This window comes from Pleurodeles waltl, chromosome 1_2 (genome assembly GCF_031143425.1).
Source record: "Pleurodeles waltl isolate 20211129_DDA chromosome 1_2, aPleWal1.hap1.20221129, whole genome shotgun sequence".
Lineage (NCBI taxonomy): Eukaryota > Metazoa > Chordata > Amphibia > Caudata > Salamandridae > Pleurodeles > Pleurodeles waltl.
Genome location: NC_090437.1, coordinates 192,016,079 through 192,043,567, shown reverse-complemented (window position 1 = coordinate 192,043,567; position 27,489 = coordinate 192,016,079). Strand labels below are relative to the sequence as shown.

At 44.9% G+C, this 27,489-nt stretch overlaps 1 protein-coding gene across 3 annotated transcripts in view; it reads right to left on the bottom strand.

The window, feature by feature from the left end:
* The window catches only part of GNE (glucosamine (UDP-N-acetyl)-2-epimerase/N-acetylmannosamine kinase), a 278,480-nt gene that overhangs the window by 116,318 nt on the left and 134,673 nt on the right, over nt 1–27,489 (bottom strand). For all 3 annotated transcript variants that reach the window (XM_069237640.1, XM_069237648.1, XM_069237655.1), the window contains exon 2: nt 24,137–24,339. In XM_069237640.1, the coding sequence (XP_069093741.1) occupies nt 24,137–24,339 (203 nt within the window). The remainder of the gene's footprint in view (nt 1–24,136; nt 24,340–27,489) is intronic.

Genomic DNA, 27,489 nt, shown 5'->3' with positions numbered 1-27,489 from the left:
GAACACTTGGCAGGGGAAGGGGTGTGTGCAGGGATCCCAAAATAGGACAGAACCTTGCTTTTGAATACACATAAGCCAGTGGACTTTTATCTTTTTAATGGCACCCCCAAAACCCAAAAAAATAATCGGGCCACCCTCCGAATTTTTAACAATTATTCTAATAAATTGGTAAACACTGGAGTTAAGTTCTGTTACTGATTTCAAAATGCAATCAAATACATGATGCCAAACACACTATTCTGCTCAGGCAGGCCTTTCTAACGTGTAAATGTATCCACAGTGTGATTATTAGAAGTGCAGGTGGGGGTTTTGAAGAGTATTCAGAGTCTATTCCCTTTTGACACATACTCCCAGCCTGTATATAAATGGCAAAACATGCTGGCCCAATACAGAACGGTTTACTACTGCTCATTTTTCTGCTTGAAACAAAGCCCTGTTATTAGCATAATGCTTCTTTTGTCCACAGCCTGGTGCCCCCCCCCCCCCACACTGCCCCCCCTCCCAGGGGTCACTTGAGGCACCCTACGGGGCACGCTCTCCAGTGTGAAGACCCCTGACCTAACCTGTTTGATGAGTTTAGTGTCTCCGTGGCTCAAGAGGTAGGTTGATTTGATGATGATGACTGGCAAGAGGCCAAGATCACGGCCAGGGCCCTGGCTGCTCCTTCCAGCCTCAAATTAATCCAGTTTACTTGCTTTCATAGAGTTTATTAGAGTCCCACCAGGCTGTGGAGGATGGGTAGGGGTAGTGGCCTGGATTGTATGCAATGCAGTAAGGGAGAGCAACGATATTGGCAGAAAAAACAAGCATATTTGGCCGACATCCTAGGCACCTTCACACCCCTCGTAGCTGAGCATTATGGAATACTGTGCGAAATTGGCTGAAAACACGGTACAAATAGACAGGTTTTCTGGCAAAATATTATAAAGTGTGGGGGCCCTTGGATAAGAAGCCAAAATGGCTGGTCAAGGTAAAACTCCATTTGATGTATAATCTCGTTTTGGTATTCAATATGTAAGCCATTAAGATCCACAGGACTGGATTCCTGGCTGTCTTCCATCTCCCCTGACCCTGTCATACAGCAGTGTTTGTTTATAGTTTCGCGTTTTCCTTTTAAAAGCAATACAATAATTATTTAAAAAGAAGTAGACATTCTGGAAGCTCGAGTGAGCCCACCCATGTACATTCTTAGCTGAAAATTAGGGCAGCTAGTAGAGCAAGGTGCAACCAGCATTGGCAATAAATACTATGAATTGAGTAGATTCAAACCGACTGAGCAAGGGCTCACTTGATACAAGTGTTCACAATAGTGTATACGAAATACACTTTCATTTTTAAAGATCCACATGTGCTTTATATGCAACTCAATTTTAAAATGTGTGCTGCTTAGTGGCTTCACATCCGACACTGAACTTAACACTTAACTCTCCTTAATGCAGATGCTTTAGCACCTCGCCTCAATCCTACCATTCCTAAATAAGGTATGACACTTGCAGGGTGCCACTGTCCTTGATATCTTTGGGGATTAAGAAAAGAGCATGGTGGATTTTGAGAATAGAATGAAAATACTCAGTATGAATTAACACGCACTATATCTGTCAGAATAAGTTTTACCTGCTATACTTAACAGGTCACGTACCAGAAATTGGGTGCTGGAGCATTTTACATTCTAGCAATGCAAAGTAAACTTAAAAAAGACTGAAGTGTTGGGACAAGGTCTTCTTTAAAATAAGAATAATAAAAAAAACACTATCCATTTTTCCCATTAGATATGACTTGGGGGGCGTGGTTGTTTCACACAAATGGTACTACCATTCCAGGTGAGAGTGGTTACAAAACAGAATAGATGTTGACCAGTAATCTCAAACTTCAGGGGCGCAGGCCTCTCTACCTGCACCAATGTGGTGAGGGTGTAAACTGAAGCTTTTGTGTTAAAGATCCATTCAGTCCATGTAACTGCAGTTCTTTATCATCATCATATGGGCTACGTGCAGGAGATGGCGAATATGTGGTTTACTATGAGACAGTGAATGGAGTCAGCTGAACAAGATGGTGGCTCACTTTGAAGAAGTCTGGTTTTATCAAGGGCGGTCATGAATGCCCAAATCACTATCATCATAATTGGGATTATGGGGAGCTGGGGGGGGGGGTCTCTCTCCTTCACCCTTCTGGAAGGGGCCTCACCTGACACTTTGGGATGGACTATAGCCATGAGGAGCAGGGTCAATGTGATCTGTATAGGCCGGGTCTTTATCTAGAATGGCAGAGTGGGCAAATGAACAAAGGGCTGGGATGCTGTCCCAAGTGATTGCCAGTGGTTAATCTTTTATGTAATTGATGTAGCTATGCCTGATATGGAATCAAAGACACCTTGATTAGTTCACAATGTTCTAACTTGCAACTCTGCTTCAGAGACCAAGTATACTTGTTCAAACAAACCTACTATTGTGGAAAAGTGGTGTCTGTTGCCCACCTAATTAAGGAAGACCTTCTGGCTGCTAAGGCTGCACACCATGTCCAACAGAGTAAAAAACTCCCTTCTCCCCTTTCCTACTGAGCTACTATCTAATAAATCGCCTGGATACCAAGGGATCCATGCACAGCAGTGTTAGGAACATGGCTCACAAACAGCAAACCTCTTCTGAAATGCTACACTCCCTCCAGACTAGGCATTCCTCTGGGAATCTAGTGTGAAACATTGTTGCTGTGACCTGTAGAGAGACAGTACTTACCTGCCTGCATCAAGAGCTAGAGTGTGCCTGCTACGCGTAGCTTTCCTGATTGCAGAAGACCTGCAAGAGAAGCTGCAGGCAGGAGTATCTACATGAACGATGTCTCTAAAGATGGAGGTCGCCCAAAAGACATGAAGTCCATGCAGCCCAGTGTGCGAGAAGTAAAAAACACAAGGAGGTATAGACTGCCTTCACTCCTCAAGCATGGAGCCTAAAAGTTGGATTATGGAAAATGGAGAAGATTCCAGAACCACTGGAATAATTCCTCTACGTACAAACAGTTCTAGAAATGCTGCTGTTTAAATTGACAGAATCCAGTCAAAGCCTGACAGACGTAGATTTCAGGATACAGGCCGTTACAAACTACAGCTCCATGTGACTAATTTGGTAGCAGGTGAGCACTGATCTCTTTCCCACTGAATAAACAGAAATCAGTAAGTCCATAACTGGTTTGTGGTTCCAATGACTTGAACTGTCTCTCAAGGAGACACGGGGTACTTAACTTCTTGTCCCCACTGATTTTAATGCTGAACCTTGTAACTCAAGCACTGATATCCCTGGGGTTATACACTGCTGTTTGGGTGTCAGGAATTTTGATTTAGAGAGGACTGGGTGCTATTTTTGTGCCAGGCAATCAGCAGCAGAAGTTTCACTCTTGCAAGGTGTCTAGCTTGGTAACCAAGGCTGTAACAGTACAGGGGCTAATTACAATAATACTCATCAATAGCTCTAGCACAAACTCAAATCCCTTATGGGAAAAGCTCTTCAAAGAACGAGTTTCAAAGTTTATAGTTACACAGTTAATCAGACTAATCTGGATATTTAGACCCTACTTTCTTATTTTATTTACCAGTCTGCAAATAACAGCAGGGTTCTTCTTTGAAGTCATTCAAGTTATTGAGTGTTATTTCCTGTATAATAATAGTCTGAGACTAAAAAAAAAACAGGCTTGTGTAAACCTGTAACGCTGATGCAGGAGTAACAAAGGTGATGTCAATCTTAATAATCTTAGTAATAAAGTGTTGCAATGCAATAGAATAAACATAGAATACAAGAAATTCAAGTTTTTAGGGGGTGGTACAAACATCATTTACAGTGGTTATTAGCTTCACTTCTTCCTTTCTCCATCACATCTAGCTGATCTCCTAGCCTTCTCTCTTCTCTTATGAATCATGATCTCTTGTAGTGATGCCGAGTAGGTTTGAATAGGCCAACTGTAAATGGTGCAGTACAATTGTGTGTGTCAACACAACAAACACAGATCATTTTGTACTTCTTAGAACAGGATCAGACATGGAATTTGCTCCTGACATGATCAACTTAAACACCTTGAGTACCTGAGGGACCATATGTACCATGCTTGCACCATAAACAAAGCTGGATTGTGGTGAACTATTTTTTAAATTTTGACTCAACAGGGCTGACGGGTAAGTCTGAGAGGCTGTCAAATTTTACAATATTAGTGTGTCAGTGTACCGCATACATTGCACAGGCTACAACAGTAAGAATCATAGAGCATGTTACATCCTATTTTCTAAATGACTCAGAGATGAGAGATATCCATGACAATACACAAACGAATTCCCCAACTGCAGGAATGAAAAAGTGTCTCCTACTCTTTCTGCATGTAGGTTCAGACTCCTGGATTGGTACACTACAAGAAGCTTGCATCAGCAGTATCTACTGATACCTTGATCACGTGGTACAAGGCTATCCTCCATTCCAGCACACTGGCTGCCACCTTTCTGTTACCAGGGTGACACTAGTTTTAATTCTTAAGAGTGTTCACATGCAAATGTACAAGTTACATACCTTTGGTAATGTTTTTTTCTGTTAGAGACTCTAGCTAGCCATAGATTCCCCACCTTCTGAATATTCCCCAGGCGTCAGAATGGATCAGAAATGTTTCAGCAGTACCATAGGAAGATGCCGAATGTGGCTCCGCATGGATGCTGTTTCAATCTGGAAATGATGTGCAAGCCTATATAGACACCACTCCTGCACGCTGACAGCAGTTGCTTTCAAGACTGTCCAGGCCCCCGACACAGAGCCATAAAAGCACATTCATAGACAATGTGTTGATTCCTAGATGCGGGGTCTTATTAATGGATAGAATCCAACATCAGAATTAGGAGGATGGGAGGTTGGTGAAGAATCTACGGCTAGATAGAGTCCTTACCAGAAAGAGCGTAACTTGTTCTTATACACACTTCTAGCTGCAGATTCCTCACGTTTGGAATAGACACCAAAACAGTACCTATTGTGTGGTGAGTCTCTGAGTGGACTCAAACCAGAAAGATGCCCCTCTCTGCAAACCTAACTGTATGGAGTCTTCTATTTGTGGAAATGGCACATTACATAATGTTCAGGTAAGGAAGCTTTATGGTCTCTACATAGATAAGCTTTTACCTGGGAGAAAAGCCTGGGTCAACTGACACCATTAGAATCTTATATCCATTCTATGTTCACATTCCATCCTAAGATTCCAAGCAGTATTCCCATAAAGATACCACCAGCATACCACAGACTGACCAGACAAAATAACTTTGTAAACAAATGCCTACGTAGCTGCCTGGAAAATATCTAGGACAGGGACGCCATTTTCTAACGAAGTGGTAGCAGCTTTGGCCCTGGTAGAATGGGCTTGACATATTTCTGGAGGCTGCTTTTTTGGGAAATGCGTAGCAGATCTTTATGCATAGCAAGATCCAGCAGGAGATGATTCTCTTCTGCACTGCCTTGCCTGTTTTCGCTCCAGAGAACCCCACAAAGAGATGACAGTCCACCCAGTAGTCTTCTGTACAATTGATATAGAAGCTCAGCACCTTTTTGGTGTCCACCTGATGGAGTCTCTCCTTCTCCGGAGAGCAGAGAGCCAGCATACAACGCCTGCAGGGTGATGGTTTGACTGACGTGGAACGATATCACAACGTTCGGCAGGAAGGATGCCAGAGTCTGGGAAGAAGGTAGTGTAAGGTGGATTGACACAAAGAGCCTGAGGCTCACTCATTCGCCATGCCAAGGTGATGGTGACAAGGAACAATGTCTTAATGGTAAGGAGCAGCAATGGACAACTTTGAAGCGGCTCAAATTCAGAGCATACCATGTAAGTCGGGACCAGATTAAGGGCCCACTGGGGCATGAAAAAAGAAGAAGGTTAAAACATATGGGGAGAAGAAGGAAGCATTACAACTGGTGACTTAAACAGAGAGGTCTGTTCTCGCAACAGTAAGAAGGCCGAAATATAACCCTTAACAGTGCCCAAAGCAAAGCCTTGTCAGGCAACAGACCAAACAAATAACAAAACGTCAGATAACCTGGCCCTGAGGGGTTCGATCTGGTGTGTACTGCATCAAGCCACAAATTTGTGTCAACAGGCCTATACAGTTTTCATCAAGGGACGCCTGGCTGCTAAGATCAAATCAACCACCTCTGGAGGAAGATCAAAGGTATTCAACTGCCACTGCTCAACCTCCAAGCATGAAGTTGGAGAGGACGAAGGCCTGAGTGGAGAACCCTGCCCTGTTGCTGAGACATCAGGTCCTCCTAGAGAAGCAGCCTGATTGGAGGACATATTCTCAAGTCTAGGAGTTCTGGATACCATACTCTCCAAACCCAATCCGGAGCCACTAGGATGACTTGGGCCTGATTTGCCCTGATCTTCTTGAGAACTCAGATCAGGAGTGATATCTGAGAAAAAGCCTAAATAAACCCAGAGTTCTACTTGAATCGGAACACGTCTCTGAGCGAGATAAACCTTGGAATCTCCAACGTGCAGAAGTGCTGACACTGCGTGTTCTCAGCAATGAGGAACAGATCAACCCAAGGTTTTTCCCATTCCTAGAAAAGACCTTGAGCCACCTCTGCACATGTCATTCGTGATCTGCTAGGCGCCGACAGGCGAGTTCATCCCTCTTGGCATTCAAGGATCCAGCCAGATGGTTCACCGCTGGGAAAAGGACTTGTTTGCTAAGCCATTTCCAGAAACACAAGGCTTCCTAACACAGGGTCAGTTAACCCAACCGGCCTGTTGTTGCAGTACCACATGGTGGTGGTGTTGCCCGTGAGCACTTGTACCAGGCTCTCTTTGATGGATGGCAGGAAAACTTTCAACACCAAGTGGACGGACCTCAACTCCAGAAGCCTGATAAGGAGCTAGGACTCTGTCGTAGACAGAGGCCTCTGATCTTCACCGCTCCCAGATGCCCCGCCAACCCAGAAGTGACACACCTGTCACTATTGTCAGCTCTGGTGAAGGAAAAGGAGTCTACCACTGACCCAATTGCGGTCCAGCAACCACCACTGCAGATCGTTTGCAATCTCCTCCAAAATCTGAATGTTGTTGGAGAGGTTCCCTCGATGTTGGGCCTACTGGGACTTTAGATCCCATTGTAGAGTCCACATATGCCACCTGGTGTGATCAACCGGTAGGGCAGGTTGCAGGAGGCCATCAGTCCCAGCAGCCTCAGAGTCGACCGAACTGAAATTCAGGACTAAGTCGACTGGATGCAATTCTGGACTAAGGCTGGAAGACAGAGGTCATGGCCTGAAAGTCCTGAACTCTCTTTCCTGGGGAAAGGCACAAAAATTAATTGTGTACAGAACTGCTCCAATGAAGCGGAGCATTTGAGAAGGAGGGGTCAGGTTTCACTTTGGCATGTTGATAGTGGACCCCAGCGATGACGGAAGGTACAGGCTTAAAACATGGGGCTGATATACCTTAAACACTGGAGAAATTGGAGACGTAAAATGCCTGTGAGAGACAGGAAGGAAACTCTGGATCCACGTCTGGTGGCACAGAAAGAGAAGAACAGAAGACAGGTGCAAGTGTGGTACCTATGTAGCAAGATGACCATTTCTGGAGTAGAACGGCATCCATGTGGAGCCTCAAAGCGTCACCTTCAGGTGCACAGAGATACTGCTGAAAATTTTCAAGGATACAGTCTTAGGAGTATTCAAAAGGTGAGGAATCTGTGGCTAGAAGTTTCTATCACAAACACTTTTTATGTACAGTTCTTAGCATCTCTGAATGGATACAAGTCCCCTTCTTGACTTTGACTCACAGGTTTAAATATACCATACATAACGAACCCGTTTCTCTTTTTCGGCCCTTTTTCATTTGGATAAAATGACTGACACAACCTTCTAAGCCATTAAGGAAATCGGTACTCTCACATGTGGGTAACAAATGACCTTAAGGTCTACAAAACCTACTGTAAATACAACATTTGGGGAGCATGGCAGGCTTGGCAAACATAGTATACACAACAGGAGAAACCCATATACCTGAGGGACGTGGGTAAAATTTGTATCTCACCACAATGTTCCAAGGGGCATCATTAGAGGCAGCAATTTTGTCTACTTCAACTAATGTATTGCAATCATAAATTAATTATCAAAACAGGGGATATGACCAACAATGATGCAATAGATAATTATTTAATCTACACACTATTCATTAGTAGTAGCATCAATTCAGATTTACAAATGAAGTGTTGGATGTGCAAAGTGAAACACATAAGGGTTCAGAAACGGCAAAGTCATGATAGTCCAATATTATGCATGAGTAGATAAAAAAGTAAAAAGTTTATATATGCGCCACTGCAAAGTAAGTAGTCTTTTTCACACGGAAAACTGTTAACTGTTTCGACCTTCTTCAATTTTTCAGGTCATTATGAGGACAAAAAGGGGAGCACAAAGGGATTGTTTGCTGCTTGGACAGAAAAGGAAAAGGGCAAAAAATGAAGATTTTTAATCAAAAGAAAAAGTGTTATCAGTCATTAAAAGTTTTTATATAAAACAAAAAGGTGCATAGCTCCTTTATAAAAAATAAAACCTGTATAAATTCCCAAAGGATACTGTAAGGAAAAGGGGAAAAAATGGGGATTAAGATATGGAAAAAAGTGTGCAAGCAATGTCACTCCAAGGTGGGAGATATTTATGCACTTACGGAAACATTCATGAGAAAGGACCTGTCAGAGCAAAAAAAGGAAAGAAAAGGGCAGCAAGACATGATTACATAGTTGCAGAAAGGTAAAGGAAACTATCCATTATGTAAAGAGGCCATGCAATTACATACGATGGGCGCAGAGTGCAACGGAGCGTCTGTATTCTGGTTAATTATGGTACTCATTGAAATGATTTTAATCAGGTTAATAGAAAACAGGTGAAACTTGAATTAAAAAGATATGAATATATGGGCTAATGAGTGAAAAATATCAGGTAAAAAAAAAAAAAAAAAAAAAAAAACACAGACCTCTAGGGAAAAATCATCTAACAGGGAAATACAGGTCCCAGGAGCAGGGCACAAACAAATTGTGGCACGTGCGCACTGGAGTCTGATACAAAAAAAAAACAAGAAGGGCTGACATAGTGTACTGCAAACTGTGCGTTAAAAAAAAAAACACACAAAAAAAACAGCGCTCTTTGTATTGCTTCAGGGGTCTCCAAGGGAGAAGACCAATCAATGACGAAATAGCATGCAGTGAACAGAAAAGCACTACAATGTTCACAGTATCAACAGGGGGGAAAAACAACAACTGCAACAGAGTAGTTGTAACACATTACCGCAACAGAGGGAAAAAGGGGGAAGTGGGCAAAGAATATAATGAAACACTCAAAAGAAATATATGGGAAATCGGACACCACATGCAATTTATAGAAAGTGTTAAAAAGACTCAGTAAAACATTTTAAATTGATATGAATAAATCATGAAATAAATCATTACAACAAAGGAGAGTTACTTGAAACAAGAACAAAGAAACCATTATAAGGAATAAAATCTAGCTATCCCGTCCAAGTAAGGCTTACACTTTATGGAGGTTAGAAAAAAAATGGTAGGGGCCCAAGGTTCCAGTGAGATCATGTTGACTGAATAGTGTACCATAAGGAAGGGCAGAGCATATCAACAGAACTTAATAAGCCAGACTATGTTGGCAAAGTAAAAACTGTCACTGAAATATTGGAGAGTCTCTAAATGTTATACAGTGATCATGCTGTTCCATTCATCCAATGTGTTCAAACCTTCGTGTAACCATTGTTAACTGTGTCGCATTAGGAACGCCAACAGTATTCACAGCAATTGCAACAGGTTGCCTCCCACTATTGGGAGTCGGCGTTGTTCTATAACTTGCCACAAAAAGTCTTTTTCAGAATGGATGTGTCAGGAAATGTGAAATCAAAGGAGCATTTTCAGTGCCAGAATGAATACGAATTTTGTGCTGAATAATACGAGTTTTAATCATTTGAGTGGTTTGCCCAATATAAAGCAGTCCACAAGGGCACCAAATGGCATGCATTACATTAGTGGACCTGTAGCTGGTAAGGCGTTTGAGAGAAAAGTGTACAGTACCATGTTTAAATTCCTTGGTATTCATGGTTTGTGCACAAACTGAACAGTTCTGGCATTTATAGTAGCCTAATAACGGGGGCAGCTCCCAACTAGTGGTGATCAAATGCTGATTTGGCATGTCCTTAGGGATACCCATCAGAACATGTACCAAATGGTCACCACCTTTTGGTCCCTAGGTAGACACAACAGGGATGCATTCATTTGTTCTATGGGAGTGAGGAGAATGTCCCTAGGACAATACTATGAACGCTTCAGGGATTTTCAAAGTAAGCGGGTTTGGTAACCTCTGGCCAATAGTTTCTCAGCCATGATGGCTGCGTCATGACAGTAGCCTGTACGCCATTTGCAATTTCTATGAATACATAGAAATTGTCCATAGGGTAGGCCATCTCAAAGGCCTCATGGGTGGTTACTTGTGTATAGCAATGTGTATAGCAATAAGGTGTTTATCATAGTCAGTTTACGATATACAAATGTGCCTATTTTACTATTGTGTACCTATATAGATAAATCAAGTTTTTGTATCTTGCTTCAAATTCAAACGGTAAGTGTGGATGGATATTATTTAACCAGTTCACAAACCACTGACCAAAATGTTATAGTACAAGTTCTACAGATATCCTAGTTACTCAGGGTGAGCATAGCGGACCCATTTACAAACTATTGAACAGAATTTTATAGTACAAGCACTAAAGATTTCCTAGTTACTAACGGTGAGCACAGCAGACTCATTTGTGAGGTTTTTGGTGACTACTATGAGTTGTTTTTCCCCCCCAGTTTATTAGGTTGTACATAGGCAATAAAATGAATCTGGTTCTGTGTGGATACGTACTAATCCTTCTTTTATGATGTTTTTATGTGACCTTTTATGGTTACCATTAACCATAAACGTTTATCAACAACATTAACCAGTTAACAATGTTGGCTAAATATTCAACATTTCCCCTACAAATTAGTAAAATATTATCAATAAATCTTTTCCATAACCAAATATGGCTACGGAAGGGTTTACTGGGTGTCAGAACCAGGGTGGTCTCAATGTCAAAGAGAAAAGAATCTCAAAGTTACGTGCAAAATAAGCGTCCATAGATGTGCCCTTCCTTTGGAGGTAAAATGCATCTGAACACAATAAATATTTCTGCATAAGTGCAATTTTCAAGAGTTTGATGATGAAATCTGTGGGGACAAATGTAAGGTGTGGTCTTGTGTCTAATTATTTTTGGATAATTCCTATGCCCGCATGCTGTCTGATATTTGTGTATTAGGGTTTAATATCTAATCCTACCAGGCCATTTGTATAAGGATCAAAGGCCATGTCGTCTACGTGATCTATCAGATCCATGCTATCTTGAATGTAATTGTGAGTTAGAGAAACAAAATACTTGATAATTAAAATCTATGTATTTACCCAATGGTTCCAGGGCTGAGTCACAGCCCGAAACCACTGTGCAGTCCAGAAGGTTTAAAATGTCACAGGAAAATACAGTGCTCAAGAGCAAGGCGTTATTTTGTTGAGGAATAGATATTCCTTTTTGGAAATTATCTCCTCATCCAACGCAGCTTTGGTAACCCTTCTGATTTGGGACTGTATTAGTTTGAGGGATCACCAAGGAGGGGGCAACGGTGATCAGTATTGGTGAGCTGATGCATAATTTTGATCCCATATTTTTCTTGGTCTGTCAGTAATCCTCAATGATGCTACCTAAAATTTGAAAGAAATTGTATTACAGGAAGTAACTGATGCCCCTTGAGACATTGTTTTGAGATGCGAGGCTTGGCAAACATGAATAACTTTGGGCATAATTGTGTATATATGCCTATATGATCAGTACTGTTTTTGAAAAGCAATAGTGGTATGTTTCAGCATAATTCCTACCATAGGGAAAATGCTATCACCTGCACAACCAGAAATTTGTGTGAGGATCAGAATTCTAGGCCATGCAATAATTTTTGCATCAGCTATTAACCGTGTTCGATAATTACTGAAGCCCATAATAGTCCCATGCCAATTTCGGTACAGTCAATCCACCTGAAATGTATCAGGCAGCATAGTTTCTTACTGTTAGAAATGGGGTCTCGGGTTGGCAGTCAGTTTGCACTCTGTCCAAGCAAGGACCCTCACTCTAGTCAGGGCAATGGAGCTACACATTTAAGATAACCCCTGCTCACCTCCTTGGTAGCTTGGCACAAGCAGTCAGCCTTATCTCAAAGGCAGTGTGTAAAGTATTTGTACAAACACACACAGTAATACAGCAAAGACACTACAAAATGGACACCACACTAGTTTAGAAAAATAGGCAATATTCATTTAAACCATAAAAGACCAAAACGACAGAAATCCAACATACACAAGTCAAGATATACATTTTCAAAGTAAAGAGTCTTTACTTCATAGAAAACAATGGAAACGTTGATTTTACACAAAGTACCTGGTTGGTGACAAAAATAAAGCAGCGACGCGTTGATTCCTTTCTCCCAAGTGAGACCATGTGTTGTTTCTTCTCCGGTCGGGGAGGTGCTGCTTTGTTTTCCTCTCCCGCAAGAGAGCAATGCGTCAATTTCCGGACAGGGCACCTCGGATCCGTGCAGGGTCACGATGATTTTGCCGCTCAGAGATGATGCGTGCGAAATCCAGTCGCAAGGTGTTGGAAAACCGCGCTGTGTGGGGTTTGCGTTGTTATCAGCAGCCGCAAGTGGGTGTTGCGTCGTTTCTCCTGCCGCGATGCATCGATCTCCCAGCCGCAAGGCAGGTGGGGGAAGTCAATTTTAGCTGGGAAGCCGGTGGCGTGTTTTTCATCCGCGTTGCAGGTGGTGCATCAAAATTTTCACCGCACTGCTTCCTGTGAGTGGATTTCCGTCCTTTTTCTACCAGCTTCACCTCTCAAGGGCAAAAGGACTGGATGGGGCACCACTTTGCACAGCAGGAGTCTCAGCAGAGAGTCCAGGTGCTGGCAGAGGGAGTCTTTGATGACCCGGAGACTTCAAAACAGAGGCAAGCTCAATCCAAGCCCTTGGAGATTCTTCTCAAGCAGGAATATGCCACAAAATCCAGTCTTTGTTCCCTTCCTCAGGCAGAAGCAGCAACTGCAGGACAGCCCTACAAAGCACAGTCTCAGACAGGGACATTACTTCTCAGCTCTTCTCCTTGACAGAGGTTCCTCTTGGTTCCAGAAGGGTTTTGGGTCCACTGCTTATACCCCTTTCTGCCTTTGAAGTAGGCAAACTTCAAAGGAACATCTCTGTTGTTCACAAGGTCCTGCCTTGATCAGGCCTGGCACCAGACACACACCAGGGGGTTGGAGACTGCATTGTGTGATGGCAGGTCCAGCCCGTTCAGATGTAAGTGACCACTCCTCCCTCCACTCTAGCCCAGATGGCTCATCAGGATATGCAGGCTACACTCCAGCTCCCTTTGTGTCACTGTCTAGAGGGGATTCACAAACAGCCCAAATGTCAGTCTGACCCAGACAGGGAATACACAAGCAGGCGGTGTCACAGAGTGGTTTAAGCAAGAAAATGCCCACTTTCTAAAAGCAGCATTTTTAAACATACAATTAAAAACACAACATTACCATAAGACATATTTTTTAATTGTGAGTTCAGAGACCCCAAACTCTAAATCTCTAGCTGCTCTCAAAGGGAAACTGCACTTTAAGGATATTTAAAGGCAGCCCCCATGTTAACCTATGAGAGAGATAGGCCTTGCAACAGTGAATACTGAATTTGGCAGTATTTCAATGTTAGGACACATCAGTACATGTCCCACCTTTAACATACACTGCACTCTGCCCATGGGGCTACCTAGGGCCTACCTTAGGGGTGCCTTACATGTATAAAAAGGGAGAGTTTGGGCCTGGCAAGTGGGTACACTTGCAAGATCTAATTGGCAGTTTAAATCTGCACACACAGACACTGCAGTGGCAGGTCTGAGCCATGTTTACAGGGCTACTAATGGGGGTGGCACAACTAGTGCTGCAGGCCCACTAGTAGCATTTGATTTACAGGCCCTGGGCACCTCTAGTGCACTTTACTAGGAACTTACTAGTAAATCAAATATGCCAATCATGGAAAAGCCAATTACACCTACAATTTACACAGGGAGCACTTGCACTTTAGCACTGGTCAGCAGTGGTAGAGAGCCCACAGTACCAAAAACAGAGTCCAGCACAGAGTCAAAACATGGGAAACAGAGACAAAAAAGACAGGGGAGACCACACAAAGGATGCCAGGTCTAACGCTTACCAAACTAAGTTATAGGAGCTCGATGAAAATTTACATTTTATATTTCAAAAACAGTACTTTAAAATAAAACCAACACAAACTCATGAATACCCCCGACCTTAAAAGGGGTTGGGAAATCTATGGTCATATGAAATGTCAAAAGAAACATGAATATCTTCTCAAGAAATTGGGGGTGCAATGGTCAGAGCCAGATACAAGAATGAAAAGACTAGCCTAACACCAATATTAATATGGCTAAAAATGAAGTCAATATACGCCATGAAATATGCCCGCATAACAACGAACTTGCATCACTGTTGTAGAATCCACCCAACATAACCTCCCTAACAACCCGAGTCAGAAATACGTTGTCAGGCAAGCCCTGTGACCTAGGTCGGAAGCTACTGATTGTCTTTGGGCTACGAGTCGTAAAACACATTTGGCCGGAGGGGCGCGAGTTTCCAAAACACCATAAAAGTTAGATGCCACATAAAGTTAGGGACACTCAGCCAATCAGTACACAACACACAGTGATCACGCGCTCCTCACGTCGGACATTGGACATGTTACCGACTGGCCCACTTGAGCTCTTCATCAGGTGGTCAGATTTAAGACTTCATGACTAGGCCAGGATTCCTTACCGCAAAGAAGGTATAGAATTATTTTATAGCCCTTCAAAAATTGTATTAAAGGGCTCAGAACTTTGTAACTTCGAGAGACAGTCATCAGACCAACTCTGAACTGCGCTCTCCCGGATACTGGGTTTAATGAAACCAACTGATCCTGTTTTGCCAAACGCCTCTTGTCTTTCATTTCTTTTAAGGTAAATCCAGATTCGAGCAACATTTTGGCGAGCCAGATAAGAGCGATTGATCCTCTGAGCCTAGACTGCAGCCCAAGGAAGAGGACCCACCTGCACAGGTTCACATCTGTGCAAAACAAAGAGGTGGGCAGACCATTGGAAGTTCTGCTGAATCCGTGGGCAGAGGTCCACCCTGAAGCCACCGTCAGTAGGTAAAAGACTTCATCTGATCCTCAGTCCCAGCATTTGGGGGTATGGCAAACCAGGGCTCCACTTGGACCTCTGGGTGAGATACAGATGGTATGCCAGACCCTGGGTGTGATACAGGGCTTCATCTGGACACCTGGGCAAGATACAGAAGGCATGTATAGGTTCCGGGTGCAATATAGGGCCAGCACCTCAATCTTATTTTTTAGTCTTAAAAGGTTTTTTTTCAGCACTACCAGTCTCCTAAACACTGGTGGTGTCTGAAAGAAGTGAGAGCTGTTATTCGCTTGGAACACTAGGCACGATACAGATGGTACGCTAAGCCCCTGGGTGTGAAACAGGGTGCAATACAGACATTGGGGAAAGATTTGGACCTTGAAGATTAGGTGTAGCTTGTGCTTGGCAAAGAAGGGCCTGTGACTGTCGAGTTGTTCCTTCTTCTCCGTGTAAGTTGTTGCTATCTTTGTCACTGAGCCAATATTGACAGGCTATCGGGCTCACTTACATCTGTGTCCACACAGAGCCTTCCCTCAGGATCAGACAGCATGCTCTAGGAGCGAGCTAAAAGTTTATTTTGTTTTTCCCCCGGACAAAGTTATCATTTTTTCCTCTCTTTTCACTTTATTTCCATTGCGGCTTTCAACTGATGCATTGCTGATGTTGTGGTGCTGATAACCTATTGCAACTATATTTCATGCTGAAATGTTATGTCTCATTAAGTGATTTAATGTGCGTATGAAGAAGTTGCTAACTTTCTCTCACAGATATCTCTACATATCTGCTACTCCACTGCTAAAAAATATAACGGTTCATGTTGAAATGTTATGTTTCATAATGTTTTGAATTTTACTATTGCACTTTCTTTCAGGTTGTGATCTCGTCATGTGTTGTTTTATGTACTGTAAAAAGTCTGTTTGATGGATCCCTGTCTAAAGTTGCGCTCATAGCTATTAGTTAATGTTGGCATAATCCTCAATATATATTTCCCCCGCTCAGAGTAGAATTTAGCATTATTTAAAACTTAAGAGAGTTAGAACTGTACCAGTCCCCTAAAAAGGTTCCCAACCAATCATGGACTCGCTGCTAAGGAGAATCTAAAGTTGATTCCACACGCAGGCTAAAAAGCTAGATTATTAAAGCTGTGAATGGCATGCACATACTAAGGCACACGCGTTCCCATGGGCACTGGGGTGAACCTTCAACATCAATAAAAGAAGGAAGGCTAAGAGAGACACTGTTGAGACACTGTTAGAACTATGGACCATCTTCGAGGCGGCCTCATCCTGCTACCACCTAGAACCCACAAGCAAGGTTTCTGTACCTCCCCCACCATACGCAGTTACAGAGGTGCTCTTTCAGATGCCTGCTATCCCCGCCATTTCTGCACTAGGTTACACCAATCCATCGTTTGTGGAGCTTGGAGGACCCTCCGCCGGCAGCAAACTGCTGGATCAAGGACCGGGGAAACATTGGGCCCAGCCCAGGATGGCATTGGGGTTTCCCCCAAGTTCGACCCTCCCTCTCCCTGTCCGCCATGCTCTGTTGATCAAACCCCAGCAGCACAGAGAGCCTACAGTCTGACCCATCCGGGATCTAATGGAAAGGTTGGTCACTGCCACACCCAAGCACCTGGTGACCATCGGCTTATCCCGAGAGAGATAATAGCGAGAGAAGACCGGAAAAGATTTGCCCACCCATTCTGCAACCTGCTAGGAGCTTGGATTACGGAGAAGAACCAGTTCAGATGGTCCTGGCTCAGAGTGAGTACTTTGAGACAGACGATGTAGCGACGGCAGAGGATTGCAATAGATACAGGAGACAAATTCCCAATTGGGATTTCTCCTACATACAGCAGTACCTTGTAAAGTGGGAGCAAAGACAAGTTGAGGGAAGAAGGGAAGCGACGGAACAGGACCAGGACGCTGCTGCAGAATCCCTGAATAGGGAACAAGAGACCCTGGACAGAACAGCTGTAGTGGCGATGACACAAAAGGAGGCGGCACCAATGAGGGTGTTGCCACAGAGGTTCAGGAAGGATTTAGCATGTAGAGACGGGAGTTGAAGAAGTCACATAGAGTGCCCCCAAGGCTGGGACAGAGTCACATTGCCCTCTTAGTCCACAGAACCAGATAGCCAGCAGGGCCAACGCAGGTCAACCCCACAACCCCGCACGCAGTGAGTGAGGTCCACACTGCCACGCTCCCATATCTCATACCATCAATGACCCGACAATCCAACGAGGATCCCACCATAACGATATTGATAAATGACATACAATACAGCTTCCTGATTGACACAGGGGAAACAAGGTCCTGCCTAAAGAATTGGATTGTGCCCCTGTCCAAGAATTCCATGGACACGCAGGGGTTTTCAGGCACGGTCATGAAGGTCCCCTTGATGAAAACTCCAGAGTTGGTCGTGGTAGGAAGCTGCGTGAAGGGGAAGTTACTATATCACCCCTGACTAATCTTCGAGGAAGAAATTTGATGGCCAAACTAAAAATGACCATTCATTTTGCAGAGGACATGACAATGACATGTTCAACCCCTGGGGTCGCCTCTGAAAGACTCATGTCCTTGATCTACACACAATGCACAGCCAGATCAGCGAGAGCAGTACAATGGGAAGCACTGCTCTTCCTGGAGGCTGTTGAGATACAACTTACATACAGGATGCTGCAGGCAACCAACCAAGCGGATGCAGTACGGGTGTATGTCATCTTTGTCTCACCCAGCGTAAGCGTGCAGGATAACTGATGACCAGTTGTTTGGCGAGGGCCTCAGAAGTTATCTTGGCCGACTCCATCCCGATTACCGAGGAATCACTAAATGAGGCCCAGTCACCCAAGGAGGTATTAAAAACATGGCAGGAACTAGATTTGGCCATGATACCAAAACAGCTGTGGGCCAAGGGGCCCTACAATGTAGGGCTCATCAACACCGCCGATCCGGTTAGGATAACACTGTGGGAGAAGTCTATCCTACCCCGGGTGCACCATTATCTGCTCTCTAAAGTATAGCACCCATGATTCAAGGGCTAATTGATCAAGAGGCGGTCCATGTGGGGGTCTCCCCCTGCAATACACCAACCTTCCCAGCTCAAAAGAGTAAGGGAGGGACCTGGGCAATATTTGTGCCCCCTCAATGGCATTGTGGTCCCGGAGTTCCCCAGATCTATCAGTCATTCTAACTAGCATACCTGCAAACGCCTGCTATTTCTCTGTGATAGACACAAAAAACATGTTCTTTAGCATTTTACTGCACCCAGACAGTCAGTATCTGACAGTGTTCACCTTCTGAAGGGTCCAGCTGCTATACCTGAGCTTGCCTTAGGACTACTGTGAGTCCCCCCAGTATTTTCAACCAAATACTGAGAAAAGATCTCACAATCTTCCAATCCAGCAGCACCCTTATACAATACGCCAACAACTTCTTGGCATGTTATCCCTCTGAGGACCTGTCTCGCAAGAGACAATAGCCCTCCTGACTGCACTTGCCACAAGAGGGTACAATATAGAAAAGGGGAAGGCGCATTATGTACAATCAGAGGTTAGCTATCTGGGCCAACTAGTCTCAGGAAACAGCTGGCGGATCACGCCTGAATGCGTAGACTATCAAGGCCATGCCACCCCCAAAAACAAAAAAAAGCATATGCCAAAGTTTTTGGGACTATGTAAATATAAGGCAAAACTGCACACACAGACACTGCAGAGGCAGGTCTGAGCCATGTTTACAGGGCCACTAATGTGGGTGGCACAACCAGTGCTGCAGGCCCACTGGTAGCATTTGATTTACAGGCCCTGGGCACCTCTAATGCACTTTACTAGGGACCTATAAGTAAATTAAATAGTCCAATTATGGATAAACCAATCAACAGTACACTTTACACAGAGAGCATATGCACTTTAGCACTGGTTAGCAGTGGTAAGGTGCCCAGAGTCCTAAAGCCCATAAAAACAGGTCAGAAAAAAGGAGGAAGGAGGCAAAAAGACTGGGGATGACCCTGCAAAAAGGACCATTTCCAACAGACTACTACTGGCAGTGTGGACAACTTGCCTATGCTCAGCTGGCCCCCGGATGGCGGGGCTTCTGTTCCCTCGTGACCATACACACCCCAACCCTGGTCGTCGCTGGAGAAGACCACTGAGTTGTTCAAACATCCGCTACAGAAGAAAACACCTCTGTTGCATCAGGCTCAAGAAAAAGAACAGCTGATTTTTTTGGCTGGTTCAGAACAAGTACGTTTTGGAAGAATTCAGGCTATTCACTGATGCTCAAGTAAACACAGGAGGCTCCATACCATTCTTCACCCGCTGGTTGCAGATAACCAGGGGGGGAATGCTCAAAATGACAATACTGAGCTTGGCATCTGAGCAATAAGGAAAGAACTAAGAGACATCCGCCTCATCGTGATGCAACATCAGTATGTGATGGACTTGATAACCACAATGGAGGGTGGGGCATGCACCAAGATCGGTGCATCGTCTTCTATGTTTATACCCGGCAACAACCTTAAAAATGGGACACTAACATCGGCCATCCAAGCACTGCATAGTCTACAAGCCGACATGAAGGAGGCAGGTGCCCCTGAGCAGGACTGTTTATTTGATTGATTTTCCTGGGTCCTCCGGTGGGTGAAAAGACTGGGCAAATCATTGCTTCCTATCCCCATTCTTGTGCTGTTTTTGTGTTGTTCCCTCAAGTGGAGGTTTCCTGTTGTAAAAAGCACCTCTCAAATTAAGAAGAATGCAGGTAACTAGGGAAATAGTAAGTGACAACAGAAACACGTCAAACCTCAAATAATGTGACTGTCATGAAGTATAAGGGGATAAACTAGTTGAAAATTCAACAAGAGGTGGGGTATGTTAATCTACCTAAAAACAATGTCAATGTACGCCGTGTTATGTGCCAGCATAACATCAAACTCCCATCGTTGTTGTCGAACACACCCAACATGACCTTCTCATCAACCCGGAGTCAGAAATACGTGGTCAGGCAAGCCCTGCAACCTAGACCTGAAGCTTTTTATTGACAGATCACAGATGGGATGACACTTAGCCGGTAGACAAATGATTGAACATTTGTAGGAGGCTGGACTGGCTTGTAGTGAGTACCAAGGGGTACTTGCACCTTGCACCAGGCCCAGTTATCCCTTATTAGTGAATAGGGTGTCTAGCAGCTTAGGCTGATAGATAATGGTAGCTTAGCAGAGTAGCTTAGGCTGAACTAGGAGACGTGTGAAGCTACTACAGTACCACAAGTGTCACTTGCACAGTACCATAAGAAAACACAATACACAGTTATACTAAAAATAAAGGTACTTTATTTTAATGACAATATGCCAAAGTATCTTAGAGTGTACCCTCAGTGAGAGGATAGGAAATATACACAAGATATATATACACAATAGCAAAAATATGCAGTATAGTCTTAGAAAACAGTGCAAACAATGTATAGTTACAATAGAATGCAATGGGGACACATAGGGATAGGGGCAACACAAACCATATACTCCAAAAGTGGAATGCGAACCACGAATGGACCCCAAACCTATGTGACCTTGTAGAGGGTCGCTGGGACTATTAGAAAATAGTGAGAGTTAGAAAATTAGCCCTCCCCAAGACCCTGAAAAGTGAGTGCAAAGTGCACTAAAGTTCCCCAAAAGACAAAGCAGTCGTGATAGAGGAATAATGCAGGAAAGACACAAACCAACAATGCAACAACTGTGGATTTCCAATCTAGGGTACCTGTGGAACAAGGGGACCAAGTCCAAAAGTCACAAACAAGTCGGAGATGGGCATATGCCCAGGAAATGCCAGCTGTGGGTGCAAAGAAGCTTCTACTGGACAGAAGAAGCTGAGGTTTCTGCAGGAACGAAAAGGGCTAGAGACTTCCCCTTTGGTGGACGGATCCCTCTCGCCGTGGAGAGTCGTGCAGAAGTGTTTTCCCGCCGAAAGAACGCCAACAAGCCTTGCTAGCTGCAAATCGTGCGGTTAGCGTTTTTGGACGCTGCTGTGGCCCTGGAGGGACCAGGAGGTCGCAAATTGGACCAGGAGAGAGAGGGGACGTCGAGCAAGACAAGGAGCCCTCTCAGCAGCAGGTAGCACCCAGAGAAGTGCCAGAAACAGGCACTACGAGGATGCGTGAAACGGTGCTCACCCGAAGATACACAAAGGAGTCCCACGTCGCCGGAGACCAACTTAGAAAGTCGTGCAATGCAGGTTAGAGTGCCGTGGACCCAGGCTTGGCTGTGCACAAAGGATTTCCGCCGGAAGTGCACAGGGGCCGGAGTAGCTGCAAAAGTCGCGGTTCCCAGCAATGCAGCCCAGCGAGGTGAGGCAAGGACTTACCTCCACCAAACTTGGACTGAAGAGTCACTGGACTGTGGGAGTCACTTGGACAGAGTTGCTGGATTTGAGGGACCTCGCTCGTCGTGCTGAGAGGAGACCCAAGGGACTGGTAATGCAGCTTTTTGGTGCCTGCGGTTTCAGGGGGGAAGATTCCGTCGACCCACGGGAGATTTCTTCGGAGCTTCTAGTGCAGAGACGAGGCAGACTACCCCCACAGCATGCACCACCAGGAAAACAGTCGAGAAGGCGGCAGGATCAGCGTTACAGAGTTGCAGTAGTCGTCTTTGCTACTTTGTTGCAGTGTTGCAGGCTTCCAGCGCGGTCAGCAGTCGATTCCTTGGCAGAAGGTGAAGAGAGAGATGCAGAGGAACTCGGATGAGCTCTTGCATTCGTTATCTAAAGTTTCCCCAGAGACAGAGACCCTAAATAGCCAGAAAAGAGGGTTTGGCTACTTAGGAGAGAGGATAGGCTAGCAACACCTGAAGGAGCCTATCACAAGGAGTCTCCGATGTCACCTGGTGGCACTGGCCACTCAGAGCAGTCCAGTGTGCCAGCAGCACCTCTGTTTCCAAGATGGCAGAGGTCTGGAGCACACTGGAGGAGCTCTGGACACCTCCCAGGGGAGGTGCAGGTCAGGGGAGTGGTCACTCCCCTTTCCTTTGTCCAGTTTCGCGCCAGAGCAGGGGCTAAGGGGTCCCTGAACCGGTGTAGACTGGCTTATGCAGAATTGGGCACATCTGTGCCCAAGAAAGCATTTCCAGAGGCTGGGGGAGGCTACTCCTCCCCTGCCTTCACACCATTTTCCAAAGGGAGAGGGTGTCACACCCTCTCTCAGAGGAAGTCCTTTGTTCTGCCGTCCTGGGACAAGCCTGGCTTGACCCCAGGAGGGCAGAAACCTGTCTGAGGGGTTGGCAGCAGCTGCAGTGAAACCCCAGGAAAGGCAGTTTGGCAGTACCAGGGTCTGTGCTACAGACCATTGGGATCATCGAATTGTGCCAACAATGCCAGGATGGCATAGAGGGGGCAATTCCATGATCTTAGACATGTTACATGGCCATATTCGGAGTTACCATTGTGAAGCTACATATAGGTATTGACCTATATGTAGTGCACGCGTGTAATGGTGTCCCCGCACTCACAAAGTTCAGGGAATTGGCTCTGAACAATGTGGGGGCACCTTGGCTAGTGCCAGGGTGCCCTCACACTAAGTAACTTTGCACCTAACCTTTACCAGGTAAAGGTTAGACATATAGGTGACTTATAAGTTACTTAAGTGCAGTGTAAAATGGCTGTGAAATAACGTGGACGTTATTTCACTCAGGCTGCAGTGGCAGGCCTGTGTAAGAATTGTCAGAGCTCCCTATGGGTGGCAAAAGAAATGCTGCAGCCCATAGGGATCTCCTGGAACCCCAATACCCTGGGTACCTTAGTACCATATACTAGGGAATTATAAGGGTGTTCCAGTAAGCCAATGTAAATTGGTAAAATTGGTCACTAGCCTGTTAGTGACAATTTGAAAGAAAGGAGAGAGCATAACCACTGAGGTTCTGGTTAACAGAGCCTCAGTGAGACAGTTAGGCACTACACAGGGAACACATACATATAGGCCACAAACTTATGAGCACTGGGGTCCTGACTAGCAGGGTCCCAGTGACACATAACAAACATTCTGAAAACATAGGGTTTTCACTATGAGCACTGGGCCCTGGCTAGCAGGATCCCAGTGAGACAGTGAAAACACCCTGACATACACTCACAAACAGGCCAAAAGTGGGGGTAATAAGGCTAGAAAGAGGCTACTTTCTCACAACATTAAAAAACCCAGATTAGTCTCTCAGATAGACAGCGACACTGCAATAGTCATAGGAGATTAGCCCCTAATAAAACATACTTGGCTGGTGGGGCACACATTCCTAGAACACCATAAAAGTTAGATGCCACATGATGTTAGGAACACATTCAATCAGCACACACACACACACACACACACACACACACACACACACAACACGCAGTGATCATGCGCTCCTCATGTCGGAAATCTAGACATGTTACCTACTTGCCTGCATTTTGTCCACGCAAGGCAAAGACCCACCGGAGAACTTTATCAGGTTGTCAGATTTACGACTCCACAGCTGGGCCTGGATTCTTTTCCGCAAAGAATGAATAGAATTGTTTTATAGCCCTTCAAGAACTGTATACAAGGATGATCAGAACTCTATAACTTCGAGAGACAGACATTAGACCCAGACTCTGTACTATGCTCTCCTGACTGCTGCGTTTAATTAAACCAACTGTTCCTGTTTTACCAAATGCCTCTGGTCTTTAGTTTCTTTAAGATAATCTGCATTCAAGCAATGCCTTTTCACCTTCTTTGAGGCTTATTCAGCACCAACATTTCCCATTTCCACATAAATTGTCTACTAAGAAATACCAAGCTTCAGTAATTTCTATTACAGAGTTTCCAGCTTACCCATAGTCATCAATCAGATGAGAGCCCAGAACAACCACGCTGAGATCAAATGCATCTGGTTCTGCCTTAATGCCAAACATGATTGGAGCTACCTTAGAATAGTCCGCCCGATTGCATGTGGCAACGCAAATCCTAATTTTGCGCTGATTTATGTTCTTTTCCATGATTTCTCTTTTGTTCAAATGTTTGTGGAAATAGAGCTCCTGTTAAGAGAGAAAGCAAAACATTACAAAGGGCACACCAGGGAAGCCATGATAAAGTCACACACTGACATTCAAAGGAAATATTGGAAAAAGTCATGGGTGTTGGGTTTGAAAGGAAGCCACCTTGGCAAACGGCAAATGATGCTACCCAGCCATTGGCAAAGGATATTAAATGTTGGAAGAGAGAGTGGCCTTAGGCATTACTGTTCACAATATGCAAAATACACTATCCATGCATCAATGCAATACTTTTATGTTTATAAATATTTTAAGTGTTTATTTTTTCCACTCCTCACAAAACATCCACAACAATTTCCCATGCTCCCACTTTGCCACTTGCCTTATGTAAGGCAGCACGCTGTATTTGTTTTAAAGATGTTATTCCAAATATACACAAATACTGGTACAGCCAATAGGTTTAGCCAATGCAAGATCTACTGGCTTTGACAATGTTTTTTTTTTTTACACATGTTGTACAGAGGCAAAAGCGAGTGCAAGCAACATTAAGCAAAAGGGCAAGGGTTGGAGAACAAACCAAACAAACAGACATTTAAAATAAAAAACAACATTAGAATGAAAAAGGTACACACATATAATTAATAATACAAAGATATAAGGTTATTAATTAGACAACCAATTGGTGATAAGATGCATAAAATAAACTATAAAAATAAGAGCCCTTCTTAGAACCAAAAAAGCCATAAACACATAAAAATGCAGTATTTATTTTAAGTCACTTTGTTTTTTCAACTCTTTATTTAATGTTAGCATTTGAATAGTCTTCAACAATTGCAGCTCAATGATGTGCAGAGACTGGCTCAGCCGGTTACTGTAGGAAAGTACCCTCTTGCCTGGCATGTAACCCCCATTTTTACATGTATGCAAGTTTGTTTTTGCCCGTCTCATTGGGATCCTGCTAGCCAGGACCCCAGTGCTCATAGTTTGTGGCCTGAATGTGTGTACCTGTATAGTGACTAACTCCGTCACTGAGGCTCTGCTAACCAGAACCTCAGTGCATATGCTCTCTCTGCCTTTAAAATTGTCACTATAGGCTAGTGACCATTTTCACCAATTCTAATTGGCACACTGGAACACCCTTATAATCCCCTAGTATATGGTACCTAGGTACCCAGGGTATTGGGTTGTCACGAGATCCCTATGGGCTGCAGTATTTCTTTTGCCACCCATAAGGAGCTCAGACAAATCTTACACAGGACTGCCACTGCAGCCTGAGTGAAATAACACACATGTTATTTCACAGCCATTTTACACTGCACTTATGTAACTTATAAGTCACCTATATGTCTAACCCTCACTCTGTGAAGGGTAGGTGCTAAGTTACTAAATGTGAGGGCACCCTTGCACTAGCAAAGGTGTCCCCACATAGTTCAGGGCAATTTCCCTGGACTTTGAGTGCGGGGACACCATTACACGTGTGCACTACATATGGGTCAATACCTATATGTAGCTTCACAATAGTAACTCCGAATATGGCCATGTAACATGTCTAAGATCATGGAATTGTCCCCCGTGCCAAATCTGGTATTGGGGTGCCAATCCCATGCATCCCCAGGGCTCCACTATGGACCCCGGGTACTGCCAAACTAGCTCTCTGGGGGGTTTCTTTGCAGCTACCGCTGTGCCACCCCATAGATGGGGTTCTGCCCTCCTGGGGTCTGGGCAGCCCAGTCCCAGGAAGGCAGAACAAAGAATTTGCTCTGAGAGAGGGTGTTACACACTCTCCCTTTGGAAATAGGTGTTAAGGGCTGGGAAGGAGTACCCTCCCCCAGTCTCTGGAAATGCTTTGAAGGGCACAGATGGTGCCCTCCTTGCATAAGCCAGTCTACACCAGTTCAGGGAACCCCCAGTCCCTGCTCTGGTGTGAAACTGGACAAAGGAAAGGGGAGTGACCACTCCCCTGTCCATCACCACCCCAGGGGTGGTGCCCAGAGCTCCTCCAGTGTGTCTCAGACCTCTGCCATCTTGAATCCAGAGGTGTGACTAGTGCCAGCAAGTGACGTCAGAGACCCCTCCTGATAGGTGCTTACCTGACTAGGTAGCCAATCCTCCTCTGAGGGCTATTTAGGGTCTCTCCTGTGGGCTTTTCCTCAGATAACGACTTGCAAGAATTCACCAGAGTTCCTCTGCACCCCTCTCTTCGACTTCTGCCAAGGATCGACCGCTGACTGCTCAAGGAAGCCTGCAAAACTGCAACAAAGTAGCAAGAAGACTACCAGCAACATTGTAGCACCTAATGCTGCCGGCTTTCTCAACTGTTTCCTGGTTGTGCATGCTTTGGGGGCTGCCTGCCTTCATCCTGCACTGGAAGCCACAAAGAAATCTCCTGTGGGTTGACGGAAACTTCCCCCTGCTCCAGCAGGCACCAAACTTTAGCGTCACAGGTACTCGGGGACCCCTCTCATCCTGACGAGCATGGCCCCTCCAACACAGGTGGTGGACCCAAGTGACCCAGACTGTCCAGTGGTCCAACTGTCCAAATTTGGAGGAGGTAAGTCCTTGCCTCCCTTCTCCAAACAGTAATCTTGTGCACTGCGTGAACTGCAGCTGCTAGGGCTTCTGTGCACTTTTGCAAGGACACCTTTGTGCAGACTAGCCCAGGTCCCCAGCACTTCATCCTGTATTGCTCAACTCCCTGAGTTGACCTCCGGCTTCGTGAGACCCTCTTTTGTAGTGTTGAGATGACTGCCATGCTCAGTCTTCTTGAACCCATGTGAACGGACTTCTGCAGGTGCTGCCTTCTTGTGCGTGGGCGCTCTGTGTTGCTGAGGGCCCCCTCTGGCTCCTCTCCCAAGTGGCGACATCCAGGTCCTTCCTGGGCCCGGGCAGCACCCTTTTTCTTCAACCACGACCTTTGCAGCTAGCATGGCTTGTTTGCGGTCTTTCTCCAATGAAACACTGCATCCTTCAGCGCTCCGTGGGACATCTTCTGCACAAAGTTCCTAGCACCTTTTATTGTTGCAGAATCTTCAGCTTCTTCCATCCGGAGGCAGCTATTGTGCACCTTCATCCGGGGTTTAGTGGGCTCCTGCCCCTGCTGGACACTTTCACGACTCTTGGACTTGGTCCCCTTCCTTTTCAGGTCCTCAGGTCCTGAAATCCATCTTCAGTGCTTTGCAGTCTGATGTGGTC